Source organism: Chrysochloris asiatica, unplaced genomic scaffold, assembly GCF_000296735.1.
Source record: "Chrysochloris asiatica unplaced genomic scaffold, ChrAsi1.0 scaffold00032, whole genome shotgun sequence".
NCBI lineage: Eukaryota > Metazoa > Chordata > Mammalia > Afrosoricida > Chrysochloridae > Chrysochloris > Chrysochloris asiatica.
This window is the reverse complement of record NW_006408550.1, coordinates 13,098,068-13,117,862: the sequence shown is the minus strand read 5'-3', so window position 1 is coordinate 13,117,862 and position 19,795 is coordinate 13,098,068. Positions and strand designations below refer to the sequence as shown.

The window sequence follows — 19,795 nt, the reverse complement described above, 5'->3', positions numbered from 1 at the left end:
GGAAATTCTCTATGTCATAGCCACCTGCCTGAATAAAAGTGGACGAATGTCCCCCTGAGATGACAATTCAAATGAAATGCGCCCTGGTGTAGGGAACACTTTTGGAACTGATGAGGTGAATGATGGGGACTGACCATCCCCTAAGCCATATTATGTGTTGTCACAGCTACTACCGACTGTGAACTGCTGAAGAAAGAGGAATATGCAAAAAATGAATAAAAGGAAGGCATTTTGTGTGACATAAATCCCTCTATAGGGACCCACATGCCATTATGATACCTGGGGATACATAGCTCCTCCTTCTAATAGTGAAAGAAAAGATCAGCAGATTTTGGAAAATGCATGCTCATAAGCAGGGATCTTATAACCTGAGAGAAACTTCCAGAGAAAGCCCTCAGAGGCAACACATCTCCTTAAGTCAGGTCAGGCATTGAGTGCCGCAGAAGTTATTATTCACTTACTTGTCAGAGACAGCTCTTGCTTTGAGCAAGGCAGCTGTGTAGCATATTGTTGCCGACTTTGGTAAGCTTATATCTGTCAGAGAAAGAGAAAAAGAAAGTAGGGACTCTTGTAAATTTGCAGAAACAAAGAGCAATGATTTTGAACACACCTTTAAATCAGATAAATCAAATAGCAAAGCATAAATCAGGAATATGTTAATGCAGAGAACCTCAGATGTTTCTTTAAGTATCTCAGGTGGTGTGTGAAACTAAGGGTAATTCAGATTTTGGTGAATAATTCGTGTTTAAAACCCATCAGACTGGCTCTTCATCACATAACCACCTATTTTATATCTGGATTTTCATATGTGGACTTCACTTAAAGCAGAGACTAGATATAGCGAAATAAGTTTAGATGATACGTGAACGCCCCTGATAAGAAAGGCAAACATGACTTATATGTCATTTACAAAATGTTTTTCAACAAATACTAATATGAAGAAAAAAATATTACCTAGATTAACACACACGGCTAAATAACTTATTATCCATTGGACAGGTTTAAACCAGATTTTAAAAACTCCTTTGCATTCGATTTTAAAGAATTTTCATATTCAGTTTTTAATAGTGTATGTTCAACTTGTAAAAGTCAATGGTGTATTTACACCCCAACTACATATACAATTTTATTCATTCAAATTTGTGATAAGCCCCCTTTCATCTGAAGCCTAATTTATCCTCTGTAAATGCTTTTTCAGTTTGATAGGACACTTTAGATGAGTGGAAGGGACAAGGACAAATAACAGGTTCAGATCATGAGTCTACAGGAAAATTGACACATAGGGCACAACTGAGAGTAATTATAGTCAAAGAGGGTAGTTCCCTTGGGGGAAAATTTGTTTTTAAATCATAGTCCCATTTCTCACCTAAATAGGGTTGGTATTTTTCTTAACACCTATAACTCCATTTATGATGTTGAAAATAATACTTTGCTAATTTGGAACAGATAAAAACATGTCATTCACAGTCCTGTACTCTGTCTTGGTCACTCTAGGTTAAAGGAATCCTAACACCTAGAATAGGAGCTCTGGTAGCGTAGTGGTTACGAATCGAGCTGCGAACCTTAAGGTCAGCGGTTCGAAACTACCAGCCGTTCCGCGGGAGAAAGATGAGGCTTTCTACTCCCGTAAGGATTTACACCCTCGGAAACCCTGTACAGGGTCGCTATGGGTCGGAACCGACTCGACGGCACTTAACAACAACAACAACAACACCTAGAATGCCCTGCAAGTTTCTTCGAAGAACTGTTTATACGTTAGAAATGATTACAGGAAGATTGGAAAGGAAACTCTCACAATTACCCAATAGCAGTATAAGAAGAAAACAATCTCATAGAAGAAAACCAATCCCACAACCTGTAACAAGTAGTTACCATCAATTCCAGCATGAAGAATTTCTTTTAGGGAAATTTCAATGGTAATGATAAAACATAAATAATCATAGAAAATACCAGCAAGAAACTGAAAGGGGAAAAGACCTTTTTTTTTTTTTTTTTTTTACCAGATCTCATAAACTATATTCAAACAAAATGTCAACACCATATGCATAGCATAAAATGATGTGCTTATGACTGACTAGGAAAAATGAATGTTGGACATTCATGAATTTGTCTTGCTGCTTTGCCAATGCAAACACTTAACAGCTTCCAATGTGAAGAATCTATCCAGGAACCACATCTCTTGTTTTCTAGGGCTCACCTAGTACTAGGAGATGACAAAAAGCTTCATATAACACATGATCTGCTTAAAAGTTCAGACTTTTTACTTAAAAATGATACATGTCTTTGTTTCCACCCTCCTTCTGTGTTAACCTGGCACCTTCTGTGAAGTGAGAACCAATGAAAAGCTCTGGGAGGGAGCTGAAGTTAAAAGTATGGACTACAATCATTTGATGAGTCCTCACTTGGTAAATTAAAGATAATCTGCTCAGGACTTAGGTTCTCAAGGAAAGAAAGAGATGAGATTGCATTTTGGTGGCACATTCACCCAGCTGGAAACTCAGAAAAATGATGCAATCAAGGTGAAGATTAGAGATACCTAGTCAAAGGTGTGGTGCTGTGGGTTAACATGCCAGACTGCAAAGCCGTTTGAACATCAAGGTTGACAGTTCAAGCTCACCAGTCAGTCACTCCTGGGAAACGCTATACAGGGTCGCTATGGGTAGGAACCAACTCGATGGCACTTAACAACAACAACAACAGTCAAAGGTGACCTTTCACACCAGAACCATGTCTCCCATCCTACACACATGACAGGACACTGGATTCAGCAACTGCAAGGTCAGAAGTTCAAGCTAATCAGCTGCTCCTCGGAAACGCTATACAGGGTCGCTATGAGTCAGAACCAACCCGATGGCACTTAATAACAAGAACAACAACATAGTTACTATAGTTCATTTTCCCCATTAAACAAAAACAACCCTTCACTCCTACTCTTTTATGATATTTAAAGTGAGTTGTATATATGTACAAACATAAGGCTTAAAATCACATAATAAAAAAGATTTAAAAATAACTATCATATGGGAAAAGGGGGCATGGCTCTCTGAAAATGGCCTACTCCCCATTAGTGATATGCTCATTCCACTCCAACAAGTTATTTTGCTCTCATTGATTAACAAAAATTTACAAGGTAAAAAGTTCTTGCATAACTTGTTTATTTAGATTCTTTTAAGGTTTCCCTTTTAACTGTAAAAACAATAATGTCTCCTTGGTAAGGAGATACTATACTAATGGCAATCTGTCTCTATGGAGGATGAATCACTCAAAAGAAATTGATTCTAGATAATAAAATTTCCCTTCAGGAAAAGCATCTTTTTTGTTCAAATAAAGGTTTTGTTTACAACATTAAAAAAAAGCTAATCTTTCTGCAGATTACTTTGCAATGTAAACCAAAAGCCTTAACATTTTGCATAACCAGCAATTCTACTTCTAAGACTTTATCCTCAGGAAATAATCACGTATGTGTATGAAGATTTAGCTTTAAGGATGTTCATTACAACATTCTAATGGTAGAGAACTGGCAACAACCATAAGAGATTGATGAAGGTACTATTTATCCATAGAGTGCAATTCTATGTGGTCATGAACTCATGTGGTAGAAAAGTATTTTATGACCTGGGGAAATATTACATTGTGCATATATCAGTAAGTAAAACAAGCTTACAACAAGTATGATCTCACATTTATGTTTCATAGCATTTATATGCATAGAAAGAAAAAAATTGAAATAATAGATACCAAATGTCAATAGTGTTTATTTCTGGGTGGTCAGATCATAGGCATTTTCCCCTACTTTTTTAATGTATTTTCTAAAATATATATGTAATAGCTGGGGTATTTTTGTTTTTGATTTTTTTTTTAGTTTTTATTTTAAGGATAACATTGATGCCAAAAGGAAGATTTCTATTCTATAAATTATCTGAAGCAAATTGCTGGGTGGAGCTGGATATAGTCAGAGATGGGGCTTGTGAAAGGAATATCTGCCTGCAGACCCATCAAACACACTTACACACACACCATTGGAAACGTTAGTGTGTGTGTTCCTTTTGCAGTGTGTCTGGTACACCATTAACCATGATTTAATGTAAGAATCAAGGAGCCCTGGTTGCACAGAGGTTAAATGCTAGGTTGCTAACTGAAAAGTCGCTGGTTCAAATCCAACAGCTTCTCTGTGGGAAAAAGCTGTGAAAATCTGCTCCTATAAATATTGTTGTTGCGTGCTGATGAGTCCGTTCTGACTCACAGCGAACCCTGTATGGGTTTCCGAGGAGTGACCGGTGAGTTTGAACCACCCACATTGTGGTCCAGTACTTATCTTCAGTGCCATCCCAGGACTCTGCCCTGCCAACCCTATGGGACAAGTTCTATGCTGTCCTATAGTGCTGCTATGAAGCAAAAGACAATGATTGCTACAACTTCACTGGCCCTTGTCTTACCAATACCGTTTTCAGTTTCATAGAATTTCTTAGTAAGTCTCCATGATCTTCCTGTGTCCTTTAAGAAAATCCATTAAGATTACCCCTTTGGAATTCCAGAAAACTCTTATCATAACCTTCTGAGCTGAACACTCTACCTTGAACTGAAGTGGTCTAACAGTTCCCTTGGAAATCACTGCTTTGAATGGACCCTTCTTTTTTTTTTTTTAGAAAGCATCCTAAAGAGACTGAAACAAGTGGATTACTGAAAAAACTTGTCTGCAGCCACCCACTGATCACAGAGGCATGCTTAAACATGTTTTGTTTGGAATAAACTTGTGCACATATATGTACTGAAATCCTACTAGCAATGCTTTTTTTTTTTTTTTTTTAAACCCTCATATATCCCTCCTTAAGGAGCTCTGGTAGTGTAGAGGTTACGAATCGGGCTGAGAACTGCAAGGTCAGCAGTTAGAAACTACCAGCTGCTCTGTGGGAGAAAGATGAGGCTTTCTGCTCCTGCAAAGATTTACAGCCTCGGAAACTCTATACAGGGTTGCTATGAGTCAGAACCAACTGCAAGCACATCACAACCACCACCATCCCTACTTAAGGAGCTCTGGTAGCATAGTGGTTATGAGTCGGGCTGCTAACCTCAAGGTCAGCAATTCGAAACTACCAGCCGTTCCGTGGGAGAAAGATGAGGCTTTCTTCTCCTGTAAAGATGTACAGCCTCGGAAACCCTGTGCAGGTTGTTATGAGTTGGAACTGACTCGACAGTACACCACCACCACCACACCTACTTAGTTAGCTATTTGTCATCTGATTTTATTCATACACTTTAATCATTTGAGCTTTACATTTTTTTTTCCATTTGAAATGTTAATTTCATCTTTTAGAGTCTCTTATCCATCCTGGTGTGGTGCTGCAGGTTAATGTGATGGATTGCAAAGTCGGCAGTTCAAGCTCACCAGCTGCTTCAGAAACCCTATACAGGGTCACTAGGAGTTGGAACCGACTTGATGGCACTGAACACTAATAACCATTCTTCATGAGGATTCCTGGCATAGTACTGTAGGATCAGCACTGGCCTTCAAACCACAAGGTCAGCAGTTCAAATCCACCAGCTGCGCCTCAGAAACGCTATATGGGGTCACAATGAGTTGGAACTGACTCGATGGCACGTAAGAACAACGTCCTTTGTGAACCATAGTACTTAAAAAACCACACCAACAACTCTGTATTCCCAATACCTAATAGTATTACCACAAAGTAACTTAGTTTTTGAATCTCCATTTACAGGCTCATATTAACCTTTTCCTAAAGAGCCCTGAGGAAAAAGTTCTGTTGTACATAGGGTCATTATGAGTCTGTGCCGACTCAATGGCACCTAATAACAAATGAGACCTGATGGTACAGGTTCAACAAACAGCTTCTAACCAAAAGGTGAGTGGTTCTAACCCACCAGTTCCTTCATGGGAGAAAGATGAGGCAGTCCGCGTCCGTAAAGATTACAGCCTTGGAAACCCTATGGGACAATGGACTCCATCCTAAATGGCCACTATGAGTTGGCATCAACTCAATGGCAGTGAGTTTTTGGTTCTTCGTATTCATCTTTCCTCTGAAGTAAAAAGAATATGGCTTTGGCTTTTTGTGGTTTAGTGTCGTCAAGTCAGTTCTGACTCAGCAACTCTCTGCACAACAGAAAGAAACACTGCCCAGTCCCGCACCAATCTCACAATTGTTACACTTCAGTCCAATGCTGCTGCAACCGTCTCAGTCCATCTTGGTGGGGGTCTTTTTTTTTCCTGCTGACCCTCCACTTTACCAAGCATGATGGCCTTCTTCAGGGACTGGTTTCTTCTGTTAACATGTCCAAAGTATGAGAGACCAGAGCCTCGCCATCCGGCTTCTAAGGCGCATCCTGGCTGTACATCTTCCCACACAGATGTGTTTGTTCTTCTGACAGTCCCTGGTACTTTTAATATTCTTCTCCAACACTATAATTCAAATCCATCAATTCTTCTCCAGTCTTCTTATTCGTTGTCCAATTTTCACATGTCTGTGAGGCAACTGAAATACCAGTGCATGGGTCAGTCATGCCTGAGTCCTCAAAATGACATGTTTACTCTTTAATACTTTAACGAGGTCTTTTGCAGCAGATTTGCCTAATGTAGTATGCATGTAGTAAGCATATCCATACTTACTTTTCCACTTATTTTATTATTAGGAGCTACAGGCTAACAGTTTATTTTTCTTAATATACTTCTTTGTTTGTAAGAATTCAGTGCAGGCTATTGATGACCCTCATGCACTGACTACTTTAGGAGTCAGTTAAAGTGATGGCAAGGTAAGAATGTATCTGAGGTGTGGATTTGAACAAATAAGACTTCTTGTAGATCTACACATGCAGGTCACACCGTGTACTCCACCATTGCCAAATTCACAACCTTTACTATAAAGCATAGGTGAAGACTCCACCTGTTTCTGACAATCCACATTTTTTTTTTTTTTGTCACGACTCAGCAGAATTAGGTAGATTTTGATGGGTTACATGAGTCCTGGTGGGTTCTTCCTCATGTCTTACCTACATTACACATACACACAATTATCTAAGGGATAGGCTGGGAAAACAAAGGTGGCTTTCTATTAGTTAAGAGATTCCAAAACCCACTGCCACGGAGTCGATTCGACTCACAGAGTAGAACTGCCCATAGGGTTTCCAAGTTTAACAACAAAAACAACAACTATCTTTATAAAAGCTGACTGCCACATCTTTCTCCTGAAGAGCAACTGATAGTTTCAAACTGCAGATTTTTTGGTTCACCGCCTAGCACTTTAACCACTGTGCCACCAGGGCTTCAGTTAACAGATTACCAAAGAGCAAATGAAATTAAGTGGTTACAGTTTAAAGTAGGAAGTTTTGAACATTCAGGAAACAAAATAACTTTCTGCAGTGGGATTCTCATTCCTTGTTTAAAGAAGAAAAAACAGTCAAATGTGAATATCTTGTTTATGTTTATTGGTTGGAAAACCTAACAAATTTCTCCCCTAAGAATAGAACTCAGCTTCACAGCAATGCCTGAAATCCCACCGTCAGCTCTCTTCAGTTGTGCTGCATGGTCTCTCCTGGCTTCGAGCTCTCCCCCTGTAGGCTCACCTCTTAGCCACCCCAACAAAGACTTCAGTCACAGGGCAGAGTACAGAGGATTTCAGGTCGCTTTTCACTTTGCAGTCAGATTGCAGTGCCTTCTCCACGGAAATTCTCTTCACTGCCTTTAGGATAAAAGTTAGATCCAAAAAGCCCTCTGAGGTCTGTTCCCTCCCTAACCCCATCGATGTCTCTCCTCCGCCCATCTGCTCAGCGGAATACCTGTCTTCAGAAGTATATATTCAGTGCTCCAGACAAGCCATATCAATCGTGTCCTTGTACATTTCAATATAGTCTCTTTGCCCCGAGCAGTTTCTCTGCCAGGCTCAGCTGAGACATCACCTCCTTGGGGGAGGCTTCCTTTATTTCCCCTTGCTGAGTGAGGTGTCTCTTCCACAGAGGGTAAAAGTCTACTGCAGCTTTCATACTTTATACGGTTATCTGCTCCTTTACTGCTCTCTCCTACTTCCATGGTAGCCATAAGAGCCATAGTTCTTCATTGCTTTTGAACTCGCAAAACAAATGAATAGCTGGCATACAGGGGGCAGTCAGTATTTGTGGAATGAAATCTTAAGCAAATATACTATCACCTCAAATCATTTGATATTAGCCTCCATTACTATGCAAACTTTAGCATCTAACTTAGCCTCTGGGAACCCAATGCAATCAGCGCTGATGAGTGTTTTCAGAGGGAGGCAGAACCCTGCTATATCTCAATATGTTTACTGCATTTATCTTTATGTAGGGTGTCCTAGCAGAACGCATGAAACTGTGTTGGTGCTCTAATCTAGAAGCCGATTTGAAACAGAAGTGGGAGGATAAAGTGCAGCAGGAAGGAAAAACAAGTAAAAGCTGCAAGAAGGTTGAAGAAAAGTAGAGAATCTTGGGCAAGAAACAAGGAAGGAAAACCACACCTCTTCTGGCTCCTTAAGGACCGGTTGTTGGAATGATGCTGCTGAACAGAAAGGTCATGCTAGGGAGAATGACTCTTGAGGTTTCAAAAGTCAAAAATGGCTCATACTAACAAAATTCAATGCAGTAATCTTAAGAGAAGCTTATGTAATCAGAGTAAAATCGTCATTTAAATGGGTCTTGGGAAAACCCAAGACAAAACTTTAGATACAATAAAACAATTTCAGTGATAATCTTTTTGAGTTGATTTTCTTTTGTTTCTCTAGAAATTGTAACAATCAAGACATAGTCTTAAAAGATCATTACTGTTCCAATGGGACTAGGCTGGTTAAGGGTGAATTCTCATCCTTAGGAGATGGAAAATGTATGTCTACGATGACAAAACAGTATTTTCAAGGGTAGGTGCTAGTATGTATATAAAGTACCTCTCAAGTGAGGCCACTATGTCATTGTTCATCTCCATTCATGCTTCTTCACAGATGTTCTGGATGGTGTCTGAGAGATGAGGAAGACAGTGGCCTTTCCTTCAATGGGTTTCCTCCTGCATTCACCACAGCATGCTTCAGAAAGATTCACTGAGCACTGACTCATCCTGCTCCACTCACTGTGGCTTGTTTTTCTTAACATCTGTCTCCACTAGAATGAAAGCTTCTTAGTGACAAATAATAGATTTTACTTGTTTCTGAATCCTGTAAGCAGTTGAAATTTAGTATCTTCAACAAAATAAGGGTTTGGTAAATCCTTGCTGAATTGATTTGGAAAAATTAACTGAATTACTCTCTGTAATTCTTTAAGGTTATACAATATCAACTACCCCTTGTTTTTAAATCTTCCCCAGACATACTTTGAACTAATATTAACCCGATCTATGTGGCCTTGACTGATGATTTTGGATCCAGGGACCATCCAACCAAACAAAAAGACAGTCTATTTCTCCTTCCTAACATGTTTATGGATTGGGATGTATTGTTACTGTTGATACTGTCTTCATGGGGATAGCCTCAATAAAATTTCTCATGTTAGTCCTGTTCTTGAAATGATGCAAAGCAAATGACAGAAATTCAGAATTCTGTCATTAGATTTTGTTGTTCCTAAAGATATGGGGGAGTCCTGGTGTGGCACTGTGGATTAATGGGCCAGACTGCTAAGCTGTTTGAACTGCAGGGTCAGCGGTTCAAGCTCACCAGCCATTTCTCGGAAACCCTATACAGGGTCGCTATGGGTCAGCACCGACTCAATGGCACTTAACAACAACAATGACAATGACAACAAAGCTATGGGATCTTTTTGCCCCACCTTCAAAAAGTTAATCCATGGTCTCCTTTCAAGTAAAAGTGAAAACTTAAGAAACAAAAAAGAATGATATATGAGGGGCCTTCAAAAAGTTCTTGGAAAAATGGAATGAAAAAGATAATGGAGTTTTCCCACATACTTTTTGAAGCTCCTTTGTATAAGAGCCTCAAAAAGATGTGCCACCTGGGAGTTCAATGATTCAATCGGGAAATTCTACATGGCTTTAGTAATTTTGCAGGGGGAAGGGACAGACAATACTCATTCAACTACACCCAGGAAAAGTCATCTTAAGCTACAAAGCCAAAGACCAGATGTTATTTAAACTGGATCACCCCAGAAGGTCAGTGTCAGAGGGGCCTTCTATGGCTGGTGCCCTGGAACCAAAGATGGCAGTTTAATTGATGGTAATGGCTGCCTGGGGAGGGATGTTACCTGGTAAATTGCAACAGTTGGACAATAGGAATTACTAAAGCCAACAAAAATTTGGAGGGTTTGTGCATATGCCAATTAGGTGAATTAAACATGTTTACATACATTAAAGGTCTTTCATCATCAGAGACAGCAGAAGCTTCCAGTGGCATCCCAAAGGTCACCTAGTTATTCATGATGTCACTTTGCTCCTCCCCATGGGCTTCCTCCCGTACCAGCCTATACAGAATTCTTGTTATTGCCACTGCTGTGTGCTGTCCAATCAGCTCTGTGTAGCGACCCTGTATAGGGCTTCTGAGAGTGACTGGTGGCTTTGAACCGCCAATCATGCAGTTAGCAGTTCAGTGCTTATCCTACAGTGCCATACCAGGGTTCAACTAAAGTGCATTAGATGGTTCAAAAAGTAAGTCAGCATACAGTTTTAGCCTTGTAACCATAGTTATATATTTAAACTGGGATAACAAAAATGTTTTTGTTATTATAACTAAGGGATTTTTAAAAATAAAAATCATAAATTTCTGCTGAAACACTGCACAAAATTTTTATAGCTAATCATTTTTGTGTCACCCAGGAAGCTTCTCATGCAGAGTCTTTACTGAAATGACATCCATGATCCGGACTTGTGTGAATATCATTTCATTCTGAAGCAATCTCTACAATCTAGTCCTCTTGACAGATCTACCTCTTGGTGTCCAAGTCAGCAGGGCACCCAGTGCAAAGCTATGCAGGGTCATCATTTCTACGTGGCTCGTGCTCATGGGCCTGGAGCCATAGCCCATGGATCACTGCTGATAATTATTTTCTTCTGTGAAGCAGCAATGTAATTCATGTGCTGTCTTTTACTCAAGAATGTTCTTTAGGCACTTGCAGGCTGGACTAGGCTCATATACTAGGGACTGGGGCATTTGGAACTATCTTTCTCAGATGCAGTCTAATTTGTGGAAGATTATCTTTCATGAATTGCTCGTGCCTATGGTACCAGAACTCACATCTACGTGGCTGAGTAAAAATTGTCCACACTCTGGTTGTAGAATTTATTTTAATCAACTTTCAGGAAAGACAAATATATCATTTTTTCGACATAATCTCCTTGTTTTTCAATACACTTTGTCTATCTATCAACAAGCTTTTGTATTCCCTTGTTACAAAATGTTTTAGGCTGTGCTGTTTGTCACGAATGCACCGCTGTCTTCACTTCTTCATCAGGAGTGAATCTTCGTCAGGAGTGAAATGTCATCATTGAAGGGCTGCTTTCAGAGGACCAAACAGGTGAAAGTCTGATGGAAGAAAATCAGGACTATAGGGAGGATGCTTTAACACCTCAAAACAATGTTTTTGCAGAGTATCAACAGTGTGGGTAGAGGGGTGGGGACGTGCATTGTCATGCAAGATGACAATGCCCTTGGATAGCAGTCCTCTGCATTTAATCAGAAGTTTAGGCTTCAGCTCTTCAGTGAACTTCTCACTGTAATCAGCACTGTTGAACACCTTTTTCCTCGTATTGTTCCAATACTGGTCCTAGAGAATCTCAGTAAACCGTAAGCATCAAGTTTCCAGTTGATGGTTTACTATGAAATTTTTCTTGGTTGGCAACTGAGGATTGTTTTCTTGGTTGGCAATTGAGTGTATACGCTATTGTTTATTCTCAGGCTCGCAGTGATGAATCGATGTCTCCTCACCAGTATTGATTATTGTACATAAATCTTACCTTCCTTTGCATATCGGTCCATATTTTGTTTGCAGATGTCCAAATGCTTCTGTTTATGCTCCTCTGTGAGTTGTTTTGGTGCTCATCTCGCACAAACTTTTCAAAACCTAAGTCTGTTATTTCATAGGCTGAGCCATGGCTGATTTGCTAATGATTTGCCACACAATCCACTGTTACTGGTCTGTTTGACAGAATCATTTCATGTGCACACTCAATGTTGTCATCAGCCGTGGACGTGAAGGGCGTTTTAATATAACTGGAGTGTGGATAATTTTTGACTCACCCTTGTATATTCTGGACTGAAAAGCATGGCTTGGAAGTTCTTAATACCCTGACACATGAAATGTGAGGAATCCAGATTTTCCCCACTGGTCCTCTGTAAGACTCAATGCCCTCTTTGCTTGCCTTCTCTTTAACATATATGGAAAATCCTAACCAAAAAACAGCATAATTCGGGATCATTTCAATAGAGTCCTTGGGTGGCAGAAATGAGTATTGTGCCCAGTTGCTAAACAAAGGTTGGAGGTTCAAGTCCACTCACAGGACCCTAAAAAAAAAAAAAAAAACCGTCTGGTAAGCTATTACTAAAAATTAGCCACGGAAAGCCCACTGGAGCACAGTTCTACTTGGACATACATGGGGCGGCCATGGGTTAAGTCAATTACAGAGCAACTGGTAACTGGAAATGACACCTACAAGACATTGGGCAACAAAATAAGTTTACAAAACTTTTACTTATAATTACATGCTAATTCTGGAAGACAGTATCAGCAAAAGGCTTACAGTCTCAGCAGAGTGATTTCTCAATGGCTTTCACTGGAACTTCTGTTTTCAGTCTACTGAGAGGGAAATATTTCTCTCAATGTTAGAAACATGTCGTCTCCTAAAAGTATACCCTCTGCATATTACCAGATGACAGTTCATCAAGCTAATTTAGGATGGCATTGATGGCATTAGTAAAAGAGATCTTGACACAGTTGTTGCATTTATATAACATTGTGACTACAAAAAAGACCAGCTGTCTCTCATAAGGATGCTTCTGTCCCTAACCTAAATTAGGGCAATCACTAAATGAGCTAAGGAAGTACATACAACAAAGAGCTTAAATTGACATTTCGATTGGTATATTACACTGTGACAGTGGTTCTTTGATTAGGAGTGAAAATCCTTGGCATTTCTTTTGCAGCTCTCCAAAAGTATAAAATAATTTGTAGAAAAAACTAAACATTTCATTTGTTATTAAAGATCTATGCCTATATCCTACTGAAGACTCATTAACAACCTGTGATAGGCACGTGATACAACTTTGTTTTCTAGAAGCAAAGAGGTCTTAAAATACTTACTGATGAAAATCAAAGACTACAATCTTCAGTATAGGTTGCACCTCAATGTAAAGAAAACACTGGACCAATAAACAATGTCCTGATAAACATGGAGAAGATAGAAGTTGTCAAAGACTTCATTTTGCTTGGATCCACAATCAGCACTCATGGAAGCAGCAGACAAGAAATCAAATGACGTGATGTATTAGGCAAATAATGCTACAAAAGATTTCTTTAAAGTGTTCAAGAGCAAAGATATCAGTTTGAGGACTAAGATGGGCTTTACCCAAGTCATGGTATTTTCAACAGTTTCATAGGCATATAAAGATTGGACAATGAATAAGGAAGACTGTAGAAGAACTGATGCATTTGAATTATGGTATTGGAGAAGAATATTAAAAAGTACCATGGGCTGCTAAATTTCCAACAAACAAATTTGTGTTGGAAAAAGTACAGTCAGAATGCTCCTTAGAAGCCAGGATGGCAAGACTTCATCTCACATACTTTGGACATATTTTCAGGAGGGCCTAGTCCTTGGAGAAAGAAATCATGTTTAATAAAGAAAAGGGCCAGAAAAATAAAAGGAAGATGCCCAACGAGATGGATTGGCACAGTGGCAGCATCAATGGGTTCAAGCGTGGTAACAACTGTGAGGACGGTGCAGGACCAGGTAGTGTTTTGTTCTGTTGTGCATCAGGGTCTCTGTGAGTCGGTATGGACTCGATGGCACCTAACGACAACAACAATAGTTCCTGAGCTCTCATTATGTTCCTCAGGCTGCTCTAAACGACTAGTGTGGGTTAACTAACTTTATCCTCAGAACAAATTAAGAAAAACAAACAAACAAACAAAGAACTGCTTGATCTCGGGGAAATTACTTAATCTAAGCCTTGATTCCTTTCTTTTCCAGAGAACGAAATGGAGGCTTACTTAGAATGTTAGGTAGTTTGCTTGAGTTCACTCAGCTACTGGGTGCAGAACTGGCACCCAACACATCACATGTGATGGCCTGTTAGTATCCCCGTGATCACTAGAGACGGTATCATAATTTCCTCTCCAAGGTGCCTTGCTCTATGAGATTCTTCCAAAATTGAAAAGCATACATGGTAATGAATAAGAATGCGTGATTTGTTTGTTTGTTTGCTTTTTCCTATTATCATCCTAATCTTTAAGACTTAAATTTTCATTCTGCGTGGCCTATAGACATATGTTAACCTTTTCATGACCCATTGGACATATGTAGCGCACTAACATTTTCCATCTCTCAGGTGTTTTGATGCCTTTCTATGGTGCTGTAGGATAACCACTGGCCTGCTAACCACCGGCTGGCAGTTCAAATCCACCAGCCACTCTTTAGGATCCCTATACAGGGTAACTATGAGCTGGAGCTGACTTACAGTACTCAACAACTACAACAATTTTCTTGGAAGCTGCTATTCCAGTTGTAGTATTTGCAGCCACCCGGCAGGGACTTGTCTAACTGTGTGAATCTGAAGAAACAGGTTTCACCTCTTAACCCTCCAGTAGAGTCCACTTGGCACATATGTGTCTCACACAACTGTATCAAAACCTATATTACCTCAAAACACCCACCTTTTTTCCCTTGATATCAACGTGCTTTCCATTACTGAAATCATATGGTATTTAAAAAAAAAAAATGCAAAGGAGAAACTCAGTAGGTAATGAAAGGGTTAAAGGCAAGCCAATGCCTATAACAATTTTTAAAAGGCTTCATCAGGAAAGTTCTGATGACTTAATGGTCTTGCTAACATTTCTGTTTTCAAAGCAAACATTTGACTAACGTGAAAAAGCCCAATTTAAATGAACTATGGTACATCAAATTGTCTTTGTGACTAAAGAGATCAGGTACACGGTGACTGAAGATGGAAAGTCATATCTGAAGACAGTTTCAGAGATACAAGTAATACAGATAGTCCTAGTTTATAAAGAACGACTAAAAAGGAATCTCAAGTGACAATTTGACATTTCTCAAATTCTGCACAACTGTTGCTATCTGCCTGATCCATGCTTAGAAGGGGAGTCAGAGAGTTACTTTAGCTAGGCTTATGTTTATAGGACACATGTGGGCTTTAGAGCTGGCTGTACCTGAACTTGAATCCCCCAGCTCTGCAGTTTTCTAGGAAGGTGGTCTTGCAAGTTATTTAGATCTGTAAAGCCTCAGTTTCTGCTCCTTCTAAAATGGGATAACTATCTTTCAGGGTTACTGTGAAGGCTGTAGGTGATATGCATTATGTGCTTGGCTCATAGGAGGTTCTTAACAAATTGTAGCTAATAATAGCATCAACAATAATAAGAATAGTATTAACAAAAACAATATTTTTATGCTGTCAACCGCAGAAATAGTGTGTAATGGTTAAGAGCCTGGGCCTCCTCAAGTCAGACTATCTTGGTTTATATTGGCTTTCTTTTCCTTGTAAAATTTACATCATATAAAACAAAGATTTTTCTCAGTCTCTTTTTTCTCAGTAACATAACATCTGTATGGCTTTACTATGACATTTCAGGCTGTTCAATTGAGCAAATTACTCAGCTTCTCGCTGCACCAGCTGTAAAAGGGAGAAAATTAAACATTTTACATATACTTGTGAGGATAAATGAGCTCATTTAGGTAAAGATCAGAATCATATCTGACATACAGTAAGAATTCAAGAAATGCTAGTTGTTGTTGTTGGTGGTGGTGGTGGTGCTGCTGGTGTTGTTTTTGTCACTGTTTGAAGAATACTGAAGAACGAGGACCAACCACCTGGATCAAAACTCTGCCCACCCATGATGCTGGCTAACAAATCACAAACAGAAAGAGTATGAAAACTCCTGAGATCGCAGGACAGCATTTCAAACTAAAAGCTGAAATCATAAAACGTGAGCAGCTACCTCAAGGGCAAAATCAGAATTAGACTGCAGATTACAAGGAGGTGTGACCAGTTAACTGGTAATCCGAGTCACGAGCTAGGGTTTCCAGAGTGCTTGGTCATAAGAAGAAGAGGGTGACTATCACTGATTTCCTTGAAAATTCAAAGCAAAAAAGTTGAAGAAAAAGGCAAGAGACATTGATCTTCCTTTCCTCTCTCCTCTAGAAATGCTCTTTCCCTACCCCCTACCCTGCGCCTTGCCATTAAAAAAAACACACAAAAAAACAAAAAACAAAACGAAACTTTTTTGCAAAGGTCAAAAAGCAGCAGTCATCTTTGTTGCGTCACTTCCCAACACAGTACATTAAAACTCCAGCCACCTAGCTAATGTAATAAAATAGGATTTCTGTACCCATAAACCATCCAAGAAACATCTACCCAACTAGAGCATTCCAATTTGCAGAGATAACATATAATCCTGCTGCTCTGGGTGTGGCTCTGTGGGAAGGGATGGAGAGGCTGGAAGTCAAAGGACTGTCTCCAGCATCTCATGGATTAGAATGATGACATCTTAACTGGGGTGAAGAATAGGGCGCTCCTCAGAGCTGTCTCTGCTGTGAGCTGTACAGCACCCACTTACTCACACAGGATGAGGGAGCTTAGCAGCTCTGTCGGGTCCTTCTGGTCTCCAGGAAAGGAAATAGGGATGAACTTGAAAGAACTCATTTCATGGTATGAGGTGAGGAATAAGAGATAGGTTTTTCAACAACCTTGAGTGGCTGCGGCTCTCCCCTTAAGAACAGTCCCTTCAGCAGTCACTTCATTACATTTCTACTGTAAATGACACAGGCCTGTGCCAAGTCAGCACCAACATTCCCTCTGGAATTAAGTTGGGGTTAGGTCATCTGCACTCTATTGACAACTGCTGAACTGAAAACCCATAACGAAGTATCTCAGCAACAGTCTGTGTCCTGCCACTAATGAGGCTCTTTTTCCATGAATAATGAACAAGAACATCATCTCTGTTGCCAGGTACACAACATAAACAAAGCTTAACACAAGAGCCTTGGTATGGGGAATTTGTCCATTTGCAACAAAGGAATTTTTCAAAGTGCGAGCCAAGTTTTAGTGGAGGGTGGGACAGACTGTTGTAACAAATAATGTGAACATATGTTATCAGAATCTAATAAATCAGCTGTTGGTTATTGTAGGGCTGAGGCTGTGCAGCGGGAGAGAGAGAAACAGCAGAAATCTCCATATGAGTTCATTTCTTTATTTTACAATCAGTCTTATGACACGAGGCTGATGATTTTTGTAATGAACTGAGATCCTCATGAAAGCAGCCTCATGGGACTTGTGATCCCAAAGGTGCTATTGGTTAATCCTTGATTTCTTAAGCCTTGATACAGGAACACAGGACAGCAGTGGGGATAGGAACACTGGAACTTTGCTATGGCTTTGATGGCTGTAGGGTGACATTTGGAAAAATGTGCCCATGTGTCTGAGCCTGGTTGCATTTGTTTCAAAAGAACCTCAATTCATGAGCATTTGCCTACATCATCGTTCCACAGCTTGGCCCCCATGGTCAGTCACATAGTAAGACTCCAGCGCATAAACAGAGAATAAAAGTAAGCTGATGTGAAGGCCAAACAGCCTGTATTTTGTTTACTTTAAAATGCACCATAAATGCTTTTCTCTCTTTCTAAAATGAGTTCCATACTAGGTAGCATGTATCTGGTTTCACAGGATGCTCGTGTCTGCAGAAGCAAAGTGGTACCATCATTGGCTGAGGGCTTTTAGTTTCTATCAATCTGAACAAGAATTAAAACCAAACCAAAGGAAAAACAGCCTCACAATGCCTTAGTTGCTTTAACTACAAAGAGTAAACTACTCCAACTCATTTCAGAAATTCTTTATGAAGAACGTGTGTCAAAAATAGACTCCAAATGGTAGAGTCTGCTCTCTATGACTGACCAATTCCTAGAAATTTGTGAACTGAATAATTATTTAAAACCACTGAAGAAAGTTACTAAAGAAAGAATGTATTATTATAAAGCAAGGAATGTAATACAAGTAATTGTACCTTAACGTCCATTTTATGAGTTTTGGTGTGGCACTATAGGATAAGCACTGGACTGCTAACTGCAATATCAGTGGTTCAAACCCACCAGCCCCTCCTTGGAAACCCAATACAGGGTTGCTATAAATCTGAACTGACTCCACAGCACTTAACAACAAATCCATTTGTGAACAAATATACACATATTTGTGGTGAAAGGGTTATTGAAATAGGGCAGAACACATGACTAGTAGTTAAGTCCTGGTAGGCATTGAGGCAGATCAATTCCACATCATTAATCACATTGAATAGTTACAGATAATGGCAATGTCAGCAGAGGAGCTTTTAAATACCTAGGAAGTGCTGATTAATTTTTCTGGTTTTCTAGAAACAGGTAAATGGAATGATTTCAGGGGCAAGTGACCAGAAGGACAAAGAGACTTCAAAGCCCACCATGTGACGAAGGATGAGGAGAAGACTAGGGGTGAGGGAACACAATCTTATCAGCTACTATTTTCTGGGTTCTCATGTGAGCAATGGTTTCTATCTAGCTCATCTGCTCCAAAGGATCAACAAGACTCATGAGCTAACTGTGTCCCCCAAACCGTTATGTGAAGCCTTCACTTTATTACCTGAAAATGTGGCCCTGCTGGAAAGAGGGGCGTCTTTTGTCATGTTAATGAAGACAGGCCTGGAGTAGGGTGGGGTCTAGTCCCTTCTGAGTGGTATTCAGTGAGCAGAACAGACACAGACACCTGGGGAAGATGGCTGCTAGGTGACCATAGACCATGGAAGCATCAATAAGCCCAAGAACACCAAGGAGCTCTGGTAGCGTAGTGGTTACGAATCGAGCTGCGAACCTTAAGGTCAGCGGTTCGAAACTACCAGCCGCTCCGCGGGAGAAAGATGAGGCTTTCTACTCCCGTAAGGATTTACACCCTCGGGAACCCTGTACAGGGTCGCTATGGGTCGGAACCGACTCGACGGCACTTAACAACAACAACAACAGTGGGTACGAGTCAGGCTGCTGACCTCAAGGTCAGCAGTTCCAAACTACCAGCTGTTCCACAGGAGAAAGATGAGGTGTTCTGCTCCCGTAAAGACTTACAGCCTCGGAAACCCTCTGCAGGGTCACTATAAGTTGGAACCGACTCCACAGCACATAACCACCACCACCACCATCACCACTAGAAGCTTAAAGAGACAAAGAAGGACTTTTTTCCTACTACAGCCGATACCCTAAGTCTAACATCTCGCCTTCAGACCCCTGGGGGAATAAACACACTTCTGTTCCTTAAAGCTGCTCACTTGTGCTATTTTTGTTGTACGAGTAGTAGGTAACTAAGACAATGGCTAACAGGAGAGGCCGCACGTCAACAAGCACTCTAATAGTCCGTGCAGTTCCAGCAGGGTGTTGCCTGCATATGGGCCAAGTGACCATGGGGTAATGAGCGAGAGACAGAGAGTGGACATGTGGGGCATGGGCCATATGGCGTCTCTGGCCCCCACTAACCACATAATTCTAGGATTCTAACCACCATAAAACTTTTGAGAAAAATGCTGTAAGAGAATAATCATCAAAGTTTTGTGTTATTTGAAATGATTGTTCCGATCTAATCTAGTAGATAAAAGGACC

The 19,795-nt window shown here is 40.2% G+C and overlaps 1 protein-coding gene across 3 annotated transcripts in view; it reads right to left on the bottom strand.

The window, feature by feature from the left end:
- ST7 (suppression of tumorigenicity 7) overlaps window positions 1–19,795 on the bottom strand; it is a 320,806-nt gene that overhangs the window by 43,909 nt on the left and 257,102 nt on the right. For all 3 annotated transcript variants that reach the window (XM_006859311.1, XM_006859310.1, XM_006859312.1), the window contains one exon: window positions 462–534. In XM_006859311.1, coding sequence (XP_006859373.1) covers window positions 462–534 — 73 coding nt within the window. The remainder of the gene's footprint in view (window positions 1–461; window positions 535–19,795) is intronic.